General features: G+C 42.7%; 1 protein-coding gene across 1 annotated transcript in view; it reads right to left on the bottom strand.

The window, feature by feature from the left end:
* Positions 1-15,666, bottom strand: part of LOC133131622 (protogenin A-like) — a 46,421-nt gene extending 30,755 nt beyond the window's left edge. Inside the window, exons 1-2 of the mRNA XM_061246993.1 lie at positions 15,600-15,666; positions 13,106-13,408 (exon numbers count right to left, since the gene is read on the bottom strand). Of these exons, the coding sequence (XP_061102977.1) occupies positions 13,106-13,408; positions 15,600-15,666 (370 nt within the window). The remainder of the gene's footprint in view (positions 1-13,105; positions 13,409-15,599) is intronic.
* Positions 15,667-20,420: the final 4,754 nt, after the last annotated feature.

Raw genomic sequence — 20,420 nt, 5'->3', positions numbered from 1 at the left:
ACATCCCGCTGTTCGCCCGTGAAATATACCTTCCCCTCTCTCCTCTGACCTGCCGTCTGTACACCACCTCCCTGTCACAGCCTTCCCTCCGTTAGTTTAAGCAGAATTAAGTGCTCCCCACTGACCGTTCCACTCAAGCCTCATTCACGGAATAAAGAGAAAATGCATCTCGTGTTGCCTTCTAAAATGTAATAATAAAAACACTCCTGTAAAACAGCTTTAGTTTTGTTAAAAGGCTAGCGGAAGCACTTTCATTCACACAGTGTCACTGACAGACACAGAAGAGCGAAGCTAAAAAAGCCATTAAGGTCAGCTGCCCTGCTGCTCTGGACCATGTCTGCCCTAAAAGGCCTCAGGTCAATAATTTGTTAAGGGAAATCAATTGAAATCTGCTTTTGGCTGCAGACCCCCAACGTAGATTACATTTTCAGGAGGTCCAGGATAAAAAATAAAACAATCCCTAAAACAGGCCAGAGGCACGATAATGTCCACTTGAGCATTAAATGCAAATCACAATCGGCACCACTGGGGCATAATGCATGCTGGGAAGTTCATTCAGCCAGGCTAGGAGGATTCTAACTCAACCTGTGCATTCTAACTCAACTACACACAAAAATAACGCATATAGCACAAAGTAAGGAAATGATGCTCGCCAGTAAATAAAGTATCACATACATTAGTTACACTTTTTGCTTTACTGACTGAAAGCTTCACCGTCCTCCTAAAAACTCCAGTCATGAACATTATTCATTGAAAAGAAGCATATGCCCTTAGAAAGGCTTTCCTTTTGTGCCTTCCTTCCCAAGCTCAACTATGACACCGTTTCAGTACGAGAATGCAACTCTTCTCCTAAATATTTGCTTTCTGAAGTTGTCCTGGAAGCGTTATCAGGGAAACGGCTACTTCCATTGGCCAAGAAAGATAGCAAGGCAAACACAAGCTGACAGAGCTACATAGTTAGAAGAGGGGGGGACTTGAACTGAGAAAACACACAGCAGAGCTCTGAGAAGATTACAACGCACTCGGTTCTTTTTGGTCCTTTTTGGTCGCAAGGTTATCTTGACTGATTGTACAGCTTGACTGCTTTGGACATCTGAGCACAAAAAAGGTTCTCAAACGGGAGGTGGGATATGTGAAAATGCCTTTGGGCACCGTTGAGGAAATAGTTCAGAATTAAATGAAAATCCATAGGCAGTATACAACATAGCAGCATGTTCTAGCTGCTGCTAGTTTTTCCCCAGTTTAAATATTTATTTCCGATGGCATATTTTCTATGGCCACATAAGCCATTAGGAGTTACAGTTCAAGGGTTGAATATTGTGTTACAGCTTGGATTATCTTTAACTCATACCACATTTGACCAATGAACACGGGGACTACAAATAAGAAGAGAATTATTACACAAGGCCTCTATACACGTAGATAATATTTCTCCCGTGAATTGCAGTCATTTTTCAACAGAGCTAAAGCACTGAAGTTAAACTATAGCATAAAAGGCACCAGAGGTGGCACTAGGGGGAAGGAAATCCCCTGTGGAAGTATTTGGTTAGATGTAAAAGGCATTTATTAATGGTTCTTCTTAAGGCCACTGACTCAGTTGTGCTTAGTATGTCCAGAAGTGTATTTTCTATTTCTTCACTTCTCCCAGAAATATCCTTTTCTGGCTTAATTTGAACTCATACACAGAGCTATAGGCTAGCAGCTGAGGTTCAGGAGCAGGACCACACCTCAAAACATCTGCTTTCTCCCTGGAAGAAACCTTCCTGCCCACTGTACCTGCTCATTGTCTTTAGTTCCCATTTTACATGCCCTCCTGTCCCCACCCCTATTTCTCTCTCTCCCTCTTGCTCTCTCTTTACTATAGGGACCAGTGGCTCGGTTTCATCAAGTCTTCCCCACACCGCAGACTCATCTGCCACACCTTTCCAGCGTCTGTGTACAATTTCTTGCATTGAATTGGGAACACCTGCTCAATAAACATCCTTGTTTGCGTTCAGTTGATGGTATGGTCCTTCACTAGTGAAACAATGCTTTATAATAACTGTAAGGTGAACTGTGGACTGGCACTAGGAGGTATTTCTCAGCAGATGAACCTTTGCTGAACTTAACAGCTCACGGAATTGCTCTGCATACTGTAGCTCCTTCCCACCAACAGCGGAGAGATTTCTGCACTCACCCACCGAGCGCTGATATAACTGGGCATGACGCGCCCATGTTGCCAGGCGACAAGAGAAATACCTGACAGGACCTGGGATCATTACGGTGAATCATTAGCAGGTGATGGAGGCTAAGACAACCATAGGTCTTTTTTCGGCAGCCGGCACAGACCCCCCATGGTCTGAGTACAGCTGACACTTACTGACATTACAGTGACATTTCAGGCAGTGGGTTTGTTCCAACCCGGTGTTAAAACTTATGCTGCTGACAGACGACGTGCCTGCAAGTGTCACCAAAAAATGGACCGACCCCACAAGACATTCCCTCTTCTCAGTTTCCTTCCTTTTCCCTCCAAAGAGGACACCTTGAAAAAAACTACCAACGGTCTGAAGGCCATACCCTCCAGCTATTCGGTTTTTTAGAGCACATTTCTCTGTCCCTTCCCTCTGTAACCTTGCCTCTGTCATTTTCCGCATTCACCCAACCTGCAGTAAATGGAGTTATTATCTGGGTAATAGTAGTAAAGGGTTACTGTTATGCACACTATCTTGTATTTAGTGTAATAGCCTTAAGTAACAGAGGTCATTTTCAGGTTGTTTTTGAAGATAATAGTGGAATCTGGGACATTTGCTGCGTAAACACCTACTTTCCTTCAGTCATTTTTAATTGAATTAGCTCAGGGCTGCTAGGAGCAGCACTGTCCCCCTCCCTCCTGCAGTGGGACTTTGATGTGGGGAAACTGGGGGAGGGGGGGGTGAACAAAATACAATTACAGAAATCAGGGCAGATCTACCTGTATGTGTTTGAGCCTTATTGTGTTTTTGGCGGTTATTTCATTAAGCCAATTGAAAGGCAGATCCGCCCACATTTCCACAGCCATTGCTGTCCAGCACAAAAGTAAAAAATGTGGAACCTCTAATGGACATCAAAGTGCATTCCTAACCGTTACACAGCCTCACCTCCCAGGGCCGAGGAGGACTCAAAGTGGCCTGCGGGGCCAAAGGTTGCAGGGGTTGTTTTTTGAAATGCTTTTTTAGAAATGCTTTACAAAAAAAAACAAAACAAAAAAAACACTCAACCAGCAGCTGGTGTTAAGCAACAGCATTGCCCCCATTGAATACTGATAAACAACAAAGACAAATCTTTGGTGAAAGGAGGGATGGGGGGGGCAAAATCAACAGCCATTGCGCTCTGGTCAAGAGCTGTTCTACACATAATTGATCTCCCCCCCTCCCTGCAGTCAGGCATGGCTGGACCCCATAATGCTCTTACTGAGACGTTAGAGCAGGTGAAGGACAAGGGGAAGTCAACTGCGTATGCGTCTAATTGCCTCTGAGATTACTTTAAGCGCAGAATCAAGAATAACATCCATGCACTGCACTGCATGTGAATGCATGTGCCCAGCAAAGCAAAAAAAGGTTAATTGTGTCTGCTTGGGTATTTTTTATTTCAGGCAAACATGAGATTCTTCAGCAATTCATCTTTTTAAAACACACTTTTAAGCCGTTTTGAAGTAAAATTGGTCCAAATCCAAATTGATGCCACATCTGATAAAAAGCAATACGAGATCCATTGTTTTTACCAGGCTCATGTTATTTACAATGAGGACAGAACGAGATTTCCAGCGTGTATATATAGAAGATCTGGCCATCTGCGCCCACTGCTGCCCTCACCTCTGACCTCTGACCTCCACAAATCCTGCCTGGTCCATAGCTTATCCAGACGTGGAGGCAGTGGAGGCAGTGCTGCTCGCCTGCTGTCTCTGTGGTAACTGCCAATCAACTGCACTGGGGGGGCGAGGGGGGCTCGCTTTTCAGAAAGCTAGGCTTTCTCTCACAAGCTCTCTCTCTCCCTCCTTCCCACAGTCACTGCCTCACTCTCACTCTATCTCTTCCTTGCTGCCCCCCTCTCACTGGACTTAAACCACCATCCCAGTATCTGTCCATTATCTAATTGAACCATCCAATGAAGTGAAATGGATTATTTTTGCGTTGCTGCCAAGTTTCATTGTTATGGCTAGGAAATGTTATCTTAAATCAATAATCAAATATATGAAAAGCTTAACTTTGTTGTGAATTTATCATTTATCCTTATCAAAAGCCTGATCATTTCAGTGAAAGGGTTGCGGGTGCACAGTTGTTAACTCTGGATCAATAATTAAATGATCGTACACAAGCATAGCGCTTTTGAGTGTCATCTAACATCAAAGTGATGGAAATAATTAAAATGAAAATGAAAATGATTAATTTTTTTATATGAGAACTCTTGGATTTCTTATAGCCTGTACATTCCCATCCAGCACAGAAGACCATAAAGGTGCTATTAAATCCCACTCACAAAATGAAGAAAGTCACTCCCTGTATAAAACAACAGCACAGGTTTCTTACTGCAGCATAACCATAACAGACGGGTTCGCTGAGACCAGAGGTTTGGTCAATGGATCAGCAGGTCAAAACCAGTCAAAGGTCCTCTTTTGAGAAGTCTGGAGCCATCGGAGAGCCCACCCCTTTCCCACCCTCATCGCACCCCCCACCCCCTCTAACTCTGGCCTGCTGTCTTTCCTGGGTTTTGGGAGAAGTTCCATGCTTGACCAACCCCCAGAGGACAAGCTTTAAATAAAGCAATTCTCAGGACCCCTGCATCAGCAGCCAGCCAGTCAGCCTGACATGGCAAAGTGGCTTCTAAAGACTGCTGTGAGATAGCGCTCGTGAAATCTCACCTCCCAAACCTCAACAACTCACATAGCACCTTATGGTGCAAAGCTACACTGAGCTGGAAGGTAAAACTGAGATCACGGTCACGCAGCATATTATGCTGAGGCTTTGTTATGCAATAATCACAATCTATTTGTCCTTATTGATCTTTTTGTACCGCACAATGCTACTTTGGGGGTTCAGATCTGGTGTTTGCTCTTCTGCCACTCTCCTTTTGCTACTCTGTACAGCGTCTTTGTGACAGTCATAAAAATAAAACGGAATTGAATTGAATTAAACGATCATTTCAAATCAAACACACATTCCACCATCGTCTTTATGCCTCTAATTAGTGTTGGGCACATTTGAGGTGAGGGAATTAAAAAAATTTTTTAACAGTGCAGTACAACTGTTGTTGCCATGGTTTTGTTAGCTAAATATACTGTGTAGAGACAGCTCAATGACATTATGAGCTGGAGCGTCTGTCGCCCTGGCAGAGCTCCCCGGCCCCGGGTCCCCAGGTCCCCGTGGTGTTAAAGAGGAGAGGAAGACAGTACCGTGGCCTTTGGGCCCACCTTGCGGCCCCACGTCCTGTGTGGTTTCCACCCGGCCCTGATCAAAACAAGGTGGACAAGCCGCTGGGGCAATTTGCCCAACGATTGACTGGAAACACCGATGCACTAATCCTGCAAATCGCCCCGCTCCCGGCCTGCTGGTTCTCCACACAGGACACACACACACACACACACACACACACACACACACACACACACAAAAACACACACACACACACACACACACACACACACACACACACACACACACACACACACAGCTCGTAATGCTCCCTCCTCTATCCACTGAAAACAGGCCTATATGTGCCTATAGGGTACCGCCCTAGTCACAAACATTTGTAAGCTTGTTAAGACAGTAACTTTTTGCAGTGTACCACAGTGGCAGCAGCCTAACCCTGACCACCTACCATACACAGAGTTTATCTGTATCGTTCGCAGCCAGAGGCATGCCAGAACTGAGCCCAGTCACGCACTCCCAACTCAGCCATTCAGGACGTCAGGGCTTACAGATTACAGGGCTGCAAGTGGCCCCTCGCACTCAGGCCCTAAATAAAGGGAGCCGTGCCTTTCACAAGCTTTCCCCAACTCGCCTTAATTCAGCCAGACACACCAGAAAGAGATGTAGGCAGCTAAATCATTCTGTGTGTGTGTGTGGGGGCCTGTGTGTATGTAGCACATCAGCTGCCTTATTCATACATTTTTACATTTAGACATTTTTAAATCTAACTGACAGTACAAAATGGCCTATAGAGAATGTAAATGCATTGTACACAGCTGAGATATGAGAGAGGGATGGGAGAGTACAGATGAATGTAAAACTGTGGGAAGTTTACATTGTAAAGGACTGCCTTTATTATTCCAAAAAGGATGTTTAAAGGAATGCTAATAAACAAAGGCAGCACACGTAGTACAATAACTGCGTTCTGAGAAGGAGAAAAGGGATCTCCTCTTTATGGAGAGCGAGCAAATAACTGAAGACGATTCCAACACTGCTGGCTTTTTGCTACGGACTGAAAGCCTCAAAACGGTGGGGGTTGGGGGGTGGAGGGAGGGGGGGGGTCAATTTGCTGCTTCATATGCAAATGCACATAATTCGCCTCGTGCTGAGATCAAGAGGAAATGGGTTGAGGAAACAAGCAATAAATGCAAAACAGCCAGGCTTCATCACAGTGGCAGTTGTGAGGCCTCTAGTTAGGGAACTGGATTCATGGTCAGTGGGTTGCAGGTTCAAATTCCAGGTGGCATAGTTGCTGTTGTATCCCTGACAAAAGGTATTTAACTTGAATTGCTTTAGGAAGTCCAGCTTAAAAAACAAGATAATGCATACTGTAGGCTGCGTAGGTCTCAGACAAGTGTGGAATTAGAAACAACAATAATGTGCTTAAAAGAAAAGGTGTTGGCACCTCATCCAATAGAGATGTGAAAAGTTTAGGGAACAAACAATGTCCACAACAGTCAATATGCAGAGTGGCTAAGCTAATTGGCCACATTTATCAGTGCATCAGTTTACAGACCATGCACACACACAGCCTGGTATGTCTCACTGTGAAACAGGAATAGCCCTCGTCTCTCTCTCTCTGTCTTGGAGCACTCTCTCATTCCATAACAAAGAAGCATTAAAAAAGCAGTTTCATAAACTAAACATAAAGGTAAACATGGTGTTTCTTTACATTTAAATGACCTCCAGGGAATTTTACTAGATGTGCCACTGCATTTATGAGTCTGTTATTTACTTTGCTATGAAGGAAATACATCAATTGGGGCTCATATACATTATTTTCCCTTACAGAAACAGTCATGTTAGTTTGTTGGGCTGTTTATGCGTAAAATGCACACACAGAATCTTTGGCAGAAAAGTACCAGATATCTTAAAAATATACAGCTCAATAATAGACAACAGCTGTGTAGTCCCAAAATGAAACTCAAACTTTTGTTTGTGACATTTATAGTGCTGTCTAAATTGACAATTGACAGAAAAATGAAAAAACAAACCCGGAAAAAGGGCCTCCCCCAGTGTGCGCTGAACTCCCACACACAGGGAGCGCCTCCCCTTAATTAATGACGTGTCCCAAAAAATAATGCCTCTCCTGACAAACAACAGGAGGAAAGAATGCTGCGGTGAAAAGCCACAACAAATCAATCACTGCACAGCCGGTCAGCCGGCCTGACCATCGGCCTGGCCACACAAAGCCCCATCTCCCATGATCCCCCTGGCCTTCAACTCTGTGGGGCAGTGGGGGGGGGGGGGGGAGTGCAGAGCCCTAACCCTCACCCCTCCCCCCCTCCTCCTTATTACTTATTTAAAGTTCCAGACCTTAGAATTATAAGGTTAGTGTCATAAATATGTTGTTTATAGGGCACTAAATATACACTTAAAAAAATTCAAGTGCTGCAAGCTGCTACAACTTTTAAATTTAGCATTTCATACTTTTATCTTCGCAGCTCAATATCTCAAAACCACAATAGATACAATAGAACCTAAGTCACGAGTTCCTCTGTCACAAGACTTTGTGCCTCTGCTTCTAACGGAGCAGGTGCTTCACAGTTCACTTCAGTGGTTCTTATTTGTGCCAGTATTACCAGTGTAATCTTTGAAACCAAGCCAGTCGGAAAAACAATGACACCCACAACATCATTTCACCCCAAAAAGTACCTCTCAGAATTTCATTGTGTTGGGCAACCCTTTTTGTTCCATTTGATTTCAGTTTTATAAACACATTAATGTAGACAAATGTAAAAACAGGCCACAAGATGAACAACAGAATGGAAGATGGCATCAAAGACTGATTATCAAGTGGCAACTTCACAGGAAGCTGCTGTGGAAGCAGCAGAGAGATGAAGAGGAATTTGCAACAATAGCACAAGGCAAATTTAAGTTTCCCAGCTCTGTCTCATGATCCACACTCCTCAAAGCAATCTAAAGCAACCTTTGACCTCAGCCTGTGGAAACCATGGAAACCTTTCATGTCCAAAAGAAAAGGAAACAAAATATTCAGGATCTGGGTGTATTTTAAGTTTTATTCTTTAAACATCCACTTCCAAATATATTGTGCAAAATTGCAGCTTCCTTTATTTGAGTTATGCTTTAAGGCACATTTCCCTTCTTACAAAGTAAACAAACCAGTGGTCACTCTAAATAAAGCTCTTAGCCAAATTAATTATTTTGTTGGTCTCAAAATAAATAGCAAAGTTTAAGCCTTTGGTTGCAAACCAGCTTGTCACAGAACAGCTCTAATGACCAAGCGAATATATAAATTGTCTCCATTGGTTTTGTAAACTCCTGCTGATGTCTTTTAAAGGTCAGTCAAGGCAGGGATTTCCCCTAAGGCAACGGTTCCGCCCATTATAACCATTATAGCGTTCCCAGCTCTTTCTCACAGCCCCTCAGATAGCATTGAGGAACTGGACTATAACCACACCCCTTACACTGAGGGGTTGTTTTTATCTGAACCAGTCAGGCTCTCCATGAGAGAGTGATAAACTGAAGATGTTTATGACCCCTGTTAAACCCCCCCCCCCAACTGGACAGGTGGACTGGGGACTGTTTAGAAGCAGAAGTCCCTTATGAAAATACAATGGAAAATTACTGTTGAAACGATGGTTGAAGACTTACTAATGTTGTGTATGACAACTAGGAAATTAAAATAAGCTCAACCGAATTATTAAAAAATGTTTGTGGGTTTGTGCTTGTCTGTGCGTGTGTGTGTATATGTGTGTCTGCACTTGTGTGCTTGCCTGTGTGTGCATGCATGCATTTGTGTGTGTGTGTTTGTCTATCTTTGAGTGTGTGTCTTTGCCTTGTCTTCTAGAAGCCTGACTTTAGGTTTGCAGAAGTCCACTTCCTGTAGCCAATCTCCCTCAGCAGAGCACATTAATCCAACCCCACTCGAGACCCTCCTGTACTCCCATTCAACCGGATATTCTCAGGTCATCGTTCATCCAGGCCCTGCCTACCCTACTGGACCACCCCCAGGCCAACCTACAGTATATTACAAGTTACTGAATGCCTCGTTTCCTGCTTGTAATAACTGTTTTCATCTATGCCCCCCTGGCCAATTGCATATAATGTATTTCACCTAATAATACACAGGCATATGAATCACACTAACTGCACAGTACACTTGGTGCAAAGAGTGGCCCCTTGCTCACCAAGTGGTCATAACCGTATATAGGTATATAAGGATGGTCACTCATTTTTTTTATTACCTGAAATGAAGGAACTTCTCCAAAGAACACCATCGATCAAAACTATTGTCAGAACACGTTTTTTTTCTTACCTTTCAGACATTACCCAACCTTTCTCAAAGCTAAATAAGCTGAATAAATAGCAACAGATAGATGATACTGAGTGATATCTCTCACAGCCAGAGGTGAGGAAGACTCAGAGCAGAGTGCACAAAAGGTCTCCACATGCTGGACCATCAATCTTCCCGGTGAAAGATCCAGGACATGAAAAGGAACGTGAGACAAAGTCACACTCCCTCTAAAATCTTTTCACACAATTCACAAGATGGTGTTTTTTCAATAAATAAATAAAAAAATGCCAGTAAATGACAACTAATGGACATGGATTTCATCTGAAATCATAAAACACCACAACTAAAGTGTTTTTCACTCACTAGGAAATCCACTTTGTAATCAAAACAAAAGTCACTTCTTGCATATAAAAAAGTGGATCACAAGAAAATGCACATAGCTACTCCCTTCAGGCATTCAGGAGAAGTTTGTGAAATAAATACCATTTGATATTTTGAACAAATTTTGAATTTGGGGCTCGACTTGCCGTTTAAATTAAAATAAAATAAAGCTAAAGTGGGAAAACTCGGAGGGGACTTTTGTCATGACCATAACTGCCCTTCCAGGCCATGAATAGGCCCAGCTGTCCTGTCCGCTGATCCCTGGGCAAACAAGTGCCCCCGAAAGAAATCCTTTTCTCTGCGAGGACAGTTAGGGCCAAGGGGGACAAAAGGGGCCAGAGTGAAAAGCTTTTAATTAATTCCTCAGAGTAGCAGACCAGAAAACAACTGGCTTCTGCTCCACTGGCCAGCCAATGCAATAAAGTCCAGCAATTCACAAATACGCAGGACTGACACCAAGAGGAAACTGCTGTCCACATCTGAGTCCCCGTTCTGGAAAAATGAAAAGCGCGTGAGTGTGGGCAGGTGGGGGGGGGGGCTCTCTTGACAACCCCCCACAGTCACCTTTGTTTTCTACCATTTCTCAGGTACCTGCCAACTTTATGAGCTTCCAGATAGACCGTCCATCAGGGCTAAGTGTCCCTTCAAAACAAGCCTGTAAACTCCACTAGCCACTTTTATCACCTCTTTAAGTTCATAACATAAAACAGCACACCCCTTCAATTAATTAAAGCGCACACACACACACATACCATCCTTTAAAAATAATGTAAGGTACACGCCGTGCTAAAACTCAGGAGCTAAGCCGCGCTGCGTGTTTTTCTGCCCCCTGTCACTTAGAGACATTTGCTGCCTTCCTCCCATTCCACACTTCCTGCAATGCAGCCCAGGGCTCATTAACTCTGGCTTTTACGACCAGCACATTTACACGGTTATGTGGCATCCACTACAGAAAGCATTGTTGTCATATTAGACTCAATTGCTCATAAAGCAATTTCAGACTGCGAGCAAAGCAGAATTTTTAAGCAAAGAAAGGCTACGCCTTCGGTACCTCTTCAGAAAGAAATGAAGAATGAACGAAAGCTGGCTTATTTATTTAAGACCCCCTTTTTAAGACAAGCTCAGCTTTGAGAACTCAGAGAAGGGCACACAAATTCTTGTCACTCAACATCTCCGTGCTGGGGCACAGTCCAGATCAGATCAGATAAGATCTGCTTCAGGAGCTGCAAAGCTGCCCACAAACAATACTTAAAACCAGCGCAGGGTTGGCAACAATTACCTCACAAAGGCCTGTCTCTCACAAAGATGTTTTAATGGGCATAGTTAATTTTACTAGAGGGATCGTGTGTGAATGATCAATTCACACACTGCAAGCTTTTTTTTTCTTTCTTTCTTTTTACTTTTTTTTTTTTTCTTTCTCACTGGGCCAGTAACCTAAAAATGCAGGGCCGCTCTTCAATCTCCATGGAGAAGAGATAACCCCTGTCCCTGCAGAGAATTTGTGAAAAGACGGGATGCTGGAGGTCAGGCACTTGTGTTGGCCTGGATTTTTTGTTGTTGTTGCTCTTCAGAAACCAGACCTGCCCCGGGATCTATGAAATGTAACTCAGTGGTGTGCGGGAGCAGGGGTTCCCTCACCCCTAGAACCAAATTTCCATCTTTCAAGGAAAGGACATTAAGGACTGGCTTTCAATACTACAAAGATTAGTAATTAACCATCCTTGGCTTTTCCCTTTAAGTAGATTTTTTTTTTTTTTTCACACAAAGTAAGCAGATAATCATATAACTGCTTTAGAAAATGTGAGTAAGTGTGCATGTCATAAGGCAACAAGTGCACTGATGCTCACTGATTAATTCAGAACACTGCCTGGAGCTGCAGTAATGTAAATATTTATATATGCTTTAATGCATTAGAAAAAACACTCTTCAAAAGTATGTTTCTGTAATTTCATTTCATAGATCAAAATGACAGACACCAATAAGAGTACTCTGAATGTACAATATCAAAATCCTATCAAATTACTCTAAATCTAAGGTCTGGAATTGTGGGCAAACTGTTGTGAAAAGCAGCACAACAGAGAGTGTTACTCTGGGGGGGGGGGGGGGGGAAGAAGGTCCCTACAGTCCAGCCCTGGAAAAAAAACTGTGCTGGTCCTTTAAGAGAGAAGCCCTGCTCATATATACAGCACCAAAAAAATGCATTCCAAAAGAACAATTCCAGGCGATCGTGTACTTTGTGAAGCAGTGACATGAAAGCCTTGGTCGGTGAATGGGAGAGGGGTCATCTACTCTTTAGCACTGGGGTAAACCGCATCCTGGACAGCTCCTGACCTTCAAGACCTGCAGCTCCCTCATTTACACATGAATGGACACATTTTCCACCACGGGTAACTTCAGCGTTTCGGACTGCTAACTCTGGGGGCTTTCTCCCCCCCCCCGGCCTCCCCTGCCTGCCACCTCCACTGCTGTCGGCTCTTCAGCTATTAGATGGATTAGAGAATTAGGGATTCCCAAAATGCAACATTGGGCATTACAATTCTGAAGAAAGAGGATAATCCATTTCGGCCTGAGATTAGACGCTGCAAACTAAAAAGAGGATGATAGCACCCTGCTGGCTCCTGTTCCCTTCTCTAAGAGCACAGAATACCAGTTTTATGCCTGCCAGACTGCCAAGTCTTCATCCGTCTCTTTCCCTTCCAAACCGGGGACCACTCTGTTAGTTGTGAATTGTGACAGTTCTCAACTGTTTGTCGAAAATTAATAGAATTTCAATCCGCTCAGCTCCACTAAGAAAATTGGCAGAGGACCAATTGACCACTGAAGACCAACATTATAACATAGCATTTGCTGTGTTTGATGCACCATTAAAAATTAACTTAAATGCTATAGTCCTTCAGAGGAAGTAGTCTAGGACTGTGGAGCATAGGGTATCCCTACTCACAGCAACATTCATGTGGTGGTAATATTGGTTGGCAGCATCCTCAGTAGTGCCCACATTTCAGCTGGCACTGAAATCCCCCCCCCCCCGTTAGGTAATACTTACTTGCAACAGTTAGACAAGCTTTCTGACTCAAGATGGCTCCATATTTGTTCTGAGCAAGACACTGGTAACAGCCTTCATCCGATTTGTCTCCTTTCCTGTTCTCCACTTCCGAAAAGTACAGGGAGCCATTGGAGAGGAGGTAGACGCGTTCGTTCTCAAAGATTTTTACTCCGTTTTTTAGCCACCTGACGGCGATGGGTGCTTCCCCATGCGCTTGACAGTCCAGAATAACAGGGTCCTTCCGCATTACGGTCACATCACGGGGCTCCTTGATGAAGAACAACTCGCTAAAACAAAATACGCCTGCAAAGAGAAGAACACAGCAGTTATACACCAGGTAGGGACTTCAGCCACTAATAATAATAATAATTAGCTATTTAGCTGACACTTGCATGCAAAGCGACTGACACTTGATTAGACTAAGCAGGGAACGATTCTCCCTGGAGCAATGTGGGTTTAAGGGCCTTGCACAAGAGCCCAACAGCAGTGTGGATATTATTGTGGCTACGCCGGGGTTTGAAGCACCAACCTCTTGGGTCCCAGACATGTACTTTAGCCACTCGGCTGCAGGCTGCCCCCAAGACAATAGCGGGTCTTGTATTGTGATACTGTAATGATGTTTGAATCTCCAGATTCCACTCTGCACCAGTTTAATCCAATTACTCATGGCTCATAAAGTCACTGCCTGTGAAGTATCTGATGCCATGGCCCCTATTCATTCATGGCATTCATTCACTACAGTGTACAGTGGCCAGTAACTAGAAAACACAAAATCTTGGAAGTATGAGCATGCATAGTTACAAAAGTGTCACAACATTAAGAAATTACTGCTGACAGACCTTTACCACTGCAGCCATTCTTTAAAAGCAGAATTGCACCATTTATGAAATATATAGGCTATTGCTAATAAAGTTCTGTTTGGGACGGTGTAATGTATTCAAGGTGCATGATCATAATTGCGTTTTGAGTAGCCTATGAAAGATGGCTATGTTATGTGACTGGGTATGTTTACACAAAGTTTAAATGTGTAGGCCAGGCCAGTAAGGTAAATTTATAGATCCACAATTACATGTCTGTTTCAGTACAAATAGGCTATTTATTCAAACTTTTTCAGACCCTCAGAAAGATACTTTTTGAGACAGCTCAGTCTTTGGCTCGGTAAAACTGAATAACATCAAGCGGTTTCGATTACACGATTAGATGACACACGTTCATTACTTGAGCTAACGTTTTCTCTTTTTATGTAAATCAGTTACACATCCTCGGAGTCATTTGCATGCGTCGTTGAGACTACTGTGTGTCCGTGACTTAATCCCGTGTTTGTGGGCCGATGTGTAGGATACAGCTGAAATAAATTCCATGTCCAGTAGACGATAGAATAGAAATAGAAATACCCACAACAAATACAGTAATGGGTTCATTTAATTCGATATTGCCAAACCATAAAATCTGTAAGAGTAGCCTACGATTATGAAAAAAATCCTTCGGAGTTTATAAGTGAGTAGACTAGTTGCACACAACATGATCCTCGGAGGATAACATACAGAACATGAGCCCAAATAAAAATTAATAAATGTGTTTTTAAAATAAGCATATAGCTACCATTGCATTCACAACTGCATGCGCACTCTACACTAACATTAAACTTGTTTTTAAGTGGACGTGGAAATTTCACTTCTAGGCTACAATAGTATATAAATATATGTTTTTGTTGGTGTTTGACTCATTGAAAATGAACAGCTTTTTAGTGATGTATGTGTTTGGTATGACCCCAGCCTCTGTGCTCACATGCTGGAGAAAATCAATTTCATTATTGATACAGATCTACGTAGGCTATTGCTTTACACCTCAACCGCTAAGCCAGATATCTCCTTTTAACAAATAAAAGTAAAACAATGCGGCAAAAAGGAAAATTTCGTTTCACTGTGATTCAATTCGCTGATGAATCCTAAGAGAATTCGTGTGAACATACGTTTCCGCTGTTATCTGTAGGATCGACACTGCGGGTCACTTGTGGAAATGCAACATTTACCAATCCACGTGTGATGTTGCCAGTCGTGCAATGTTTACAAAAAATGTAGTAGCACATAATCGGAGCAGGTCTGTCGGACCCACAAAATGTAATACAGACTCTCAGTTAAATTGTTCAAAATAGCACTAGGTTAACCGAGCAGTATGCCCTGAGCAGCTTAATGGTCAACGCAGCCATTATAGTTACTGCCCCGTAGGACACTGGCCAGCAAAACGTGTCCACTCGTACGTTTCAACGTATACATGCTTATTGACTTTGAAAAGTTGTTTCTTTAGCTTAGCTGCATTCCCTGTTATATTTACAAACAACACCTTAACTGTCTGAGAGCAATTTCCATGCTTATTAAGAAGGAAAGCATATCGGGCTCGGGGGGTTGGACATACAGAGTGGTCAATTCTGAACATTTTAACATTTCAAAACACCATAACCGAAACAAAGTAACTTAAAAAGCAATGCACTTACCCGAAATGGGAAGAAATACTGTGAAAAACAGCAAACGCTGATATATTTTCCAATTGAAAGACGCCATTTACTTCATTTGTTCTTGCATGCTCACCCCTATGGTCAGTGCCCCGCGCTGTACAATTTGCTAATCCAGGTTTCAACGGCGAGCGCCTCAGATCGCATCAGGGACTACTTTTCACTTAGCGTGTAGGGACATCCCCTCCCCCTCCATCGGTGTGTTCTCCGGCAGAGTAATTTCGAGGAAGAAAACGCAAGAAGGAGTTCCTCCGCCGGTTTGTTTGAATTAACCTCAATATTATGAACACAGAAGGTAAAACGTATTTTGCTGTAGGCCTAATACTGGTAAAACCAAATTACATTACAGCAATTTTTATGATCCAGAGTTCTGGGAAGACTTTAAACAATATATGTACATTAACTATTGTCTCTGAAAACTGCAGCAACGTTTCTGTTTCCAACCCAATGAAATAGGAAACTTTATTTAAAGCAACTCCATGAAAAATAACAGTTTCATGCAAAAACATTTTCAACACTCTTAACAGACCTTTAAACGTGTCACGTTTTGGTAGGTTTGTGCAATAGCAGTGTATAATGGCAATGTAATCCAAATGAATTATACAAGCCTGCCGGCAATCTGCCATAGCCTGATATTAATCCATTGCCTATAAAATCTATCTTAAGATGGCTTGCGAAGCAATACAATTATTGTAACATCCAATGTAATGTCCACCCATGTACATGGAAAGAATGGACTGCATTTATATAGCACTTTTATCAAAAGCACTTTACAATTAATGCCTGTCATTCTCACACACACACACACACACACACACACACACACACACACACACACGCACACACACACACACGCACGCACACACATACTCACAAACCAACAGCGATAGGCTGCCATGCAAGGCACCAGTCAGCTCCAAGAAGATACAATACATCCACCATGATTCCTGTATGAGAAATCCAACCTTCCTCAGCTGATTCAAAGCCACAGCTATCATGGAAACTTAGGTACAGTACTGTGCAAAAGTTTTAGGCAGGTGTGAAAAAAATGCTGTAAAGTAAGAATGCTTTCAAAAATAGAAATGTTAATAGTTTATTTTTTATCAATTCACAAAATGTAAAGTGAGTGAACAGAAGAAAAATCTAAATCAAATCAATATTTGGTGTGACCACCCTTTGCCTTCAAACCAGCATCAATTCTTCTAGGTACACTTGCACAAAGTCAGGGATTTTGTAGGCATATAGTCAGGTGTGTGATTACCCAATTATACCAAACAGGAGCTAATGATCATCAGTTTAATTTGTAGGTTGAAACACAATCATTAACTGAAACAGGAGGGTAGGAGGGTTAAAACTGGGTGAGGAACAGCCAAACTTTGCTTCCAAGGTGAGGTTGCTTAAGACAGTTTAATGTCAGAAGTCATACACCATGGCAAGACTGAGCACAGCAAGACACAAGGTAGTTATACTGCATCAGGTCTCTCCCAGGAAGAAGTCCAGTGGTCGGCCATGGAAACTTAGTGCAGTAGATGAAAAGACACATCATGCTTACTTCCCTTCACAATCGGAATATGTCCAGCAGTGCCATCAGCTCAGAATTGGCAGAAACCAGTGGGACCCAGGCACACCAAGTCTGGTCAGAAGTGGTCTTCATGGACGAATTGCAGCCAAAAAGCCATACCTTCGATGTGGAAACAAGGCCAAGCAACTGAACTATGCACGAAAAAACAGGAACTGGGGTGCAGAAAAATGGCAGCAGGTTCTCTGGACTGATGAGTCAAATATTTGGCTGTAGCAGGAGGCAGTTTGTTCACCGAAGGGCTGGAGAGCGGTACAAGAATGAGTGTCTGCAGGCAACAATGAAGGATGGTGGAGGTTCCTTGCAAGTTTGGGGCGGTATTTCTGCAAATGAAGTTGGGGATTTGGTCAGAATTAATGGTCTCCTCAATGCTCAGAAGTACAGGCAGTATATGCATCATGCAATACCATCAGGGAGGCATCTGCAGCAGGACAACGACCCCAAACATACAGCCAATGTCATTAAGAACTATCTTCAGCGTAAAGAAGAACAAGGAGTCCTGGAAGTGATGGTATGCCCCCCCCAGATCCCTGATCTCAACATCATCGAGTCTGTCTGGGATTACATGAAGAGACAGAAGCATTTGAGGCTGCCTAAATCCACAGAAGAACTGTGGCTAGTTCTCCAAGATGTTTGGAACAACCTACCTGCCGAGTTACTTCAAAAATTGTGTGCAAGAATTGATGCTGTTTTGAAGGCAAAGGGTGATTTAATTTTTCTTCTGTTCATTCACTTCTTCTGTTCATGCATTTTGTTAATTGATAAAACATAAACTATTAACAGTTATATTTCTGAAAGCATTCTTATTTTATGGCAATTTTTTACACCTGCCTAAAACTTACAGTAATGTATGTTCAAAATCACTTGAGCTTTAGTGATCCACCAGCTTTTGAAAGATGCATTTGCACTGTTAGGTGAACACTGTTATGTTCAACTGGTGTATCTCCTTATGTCGTTTCCAATGTTGTGTCTAGGAAAACGACACTTACCATAGCATATTCATCATATTCCACAATTGGCCACACCTTCCCAGCCACCTCTTCACTGGCAGACAAGAGGAGTCTGCCTTACATGGTGAGGTGAGGCGAGTCCTCCTAAGTGGAGCTCTCCCTGCCTGGGCATCACTCTACAGGAGTCATGGGGCCTGTTCCACAAAGCAGGATTACTGAGTGAGCCAGATAACTGCACAGAGTAAAACCCGGATCAGCTATTTTTTTACTCCACCCCATCTTCCAGATTTGGGCAGTGTGATTCAGTGCAGTTATCTGGCTCAATAATCCTCCTCTGTGGAACAGGCCCCAGGTTATAGACAGCACTAGGATCACTATATCAAGGACTTACAATCTGCTTTAGTTGGACATGCTAGCAGTGAGATCCCGTGTTATGGTTTTCATGTAAAGATTACATGAAGTCTGTGTATGTCCACATAAATATTATAAGTGTTTAATATTCCTGTTATGCACATCTTTTCCAAAGTGTGCCACAGTTTGATTCAACACACATAGAATTATGGGTAACTGGGCCAATTATATTGACTCTTTGATTTTTAAACAAACTCCATGCTGCATTTGGATCAATAGCAATGTTGTTATCAGCCTCAGGTTTTGAGGAAGAGAATAATCTCTCTTTAGTTTGTATTTGTGGTGCTCTGGTTGGCACGGTGTGCTGTGTGCAGGTACTCTGTGAGAAAAGCAGGGCCAGGAAGCATTGAGTGGAGTCTCACTGACCATTTTCACTGGATTACACACAGAAATGGAGACACAAGCTGGCCGTGTAGGGATAGCACCTACACCTTAGCTCTCTGATCAAGGGGATGGAGGTTATTATCACTTCCATGTGAAAAACAAACACAGCAGAAAAGAAATTGACGGTGCGTGATAGGAAGAACATTCCATTTGATCCCAGAATGCAGCTATTGCCTCGACATTTTACATTTGAAGTAACATGGTGTGGTATCTCTGCAATGAGCTGTTATTCGTACCAAGCAACATGTTTATTGCTATAGGCTGATGTGATTGGGTTAGTATTCCAGTTGTTCTCCACCAAATACCAAACACCTAATTTTCAGCTTTCAACAGTTCTATTACGGTATTGTGACAAGCAAAATATTTTTTTAAAGAATAAGTGTATGACATTCTTTCAGCAACAAAGTTATAGTAAGTGTAGTGGACCTTTGTGGAGGTGGTAGTGGCTTATATCACCCAGGGGTTAATGAGCAAACAGCAGTGGCAGCTGAGTTGAGTTAAGCAGTGACGAGCCCATGCTAATGTGGGACCAATGGACCATCCTCATCTTAAAAATGGCCTTGGTAATTATGAGGAAATATTGATGGAAGCCGGACAGCTGCCCAGTAAATGCCGATATTGATCCGCTGTTCATTTCGTTTTAGGAAGCAACTCCCCACCTCCACCCCTCCCTCGTTCCAAACCCCCATTCATCAGCAGGACAATGGTCCCAGCTGGAAGATCTGCTATGCAAAACGGCAAGGGAACACTGGGCTTCGTACAAAGCCACACATAGATATGTTCTGCAACAGAAATAACGGGGTGACTTTTGAACCGTCAATTGATACATGTGTGATAATGTGATCAAATTGAGTCAGATTTCATGTTTGACATAAAATGCACACATTCCCTATTTGTTTATATATTTATTGATGGCACGTCTATTTTAAGCCTCAGGCCTATGAACTGTATATCATATTTCCTACAAAATACAAACGTAAATGTAGTTCTGCTATGTGAATAAAGGCTGTTTATTTGAGTGGGGCCATTCTTTCAACTCAATGGATTTCAACTGACGTGGACACTCATCATGTTATAGAATTCTGACTAATTATTTCTTGTTGGTGAAGGCTTAAAACGTGAGAAAGAATATATAATCCAAAAATAAATTAATTGGCTTATGGATTAAAGGGTTTCATGTAAGATTTTTGGCAAAGTAGTTTCATCCGTTTCATCATCCATTTTAAATGGGTGAGCTCAAGATATATGGAAAGAGAATGGTATGAATTGGGAGGTTCAGTCAACCTCATAGTTGTAAATGTCACAACTACTGTGACCTTTTTAGGGACACAGACTGTGTTTTTGTTGTTACATAATATCTCTGTGTAAACAACCAGACCCTATTTGTGCTAACAGAGGGCCCCCCTATATCTTCAGTTTTAGGTTTGGTTTTTGCACACTGCCAATATGGCACGGTTTGGAGGGCGGGGGTGAGGGTGG

The sequence above is a fragment of the Conger conger genome, chromosome 6 (genome assembly GCF_963514075.1).
Source record: "Conger conger chromosome 6, fConCon1.1, whole genome shotgun sequence".
Classification (NCBI taxonomy): domain Eukaryota; kingdom Metazoa; phylum Chordata; class Actinopteri; order Anguilliformes; family Congridae; genus Conger; species Conger conger.
The sequence above is the reverse complement of the archived record's forward strand: the minus strand, read 5'-3'. Positions and strand labels throughout refer to the sequence as shown.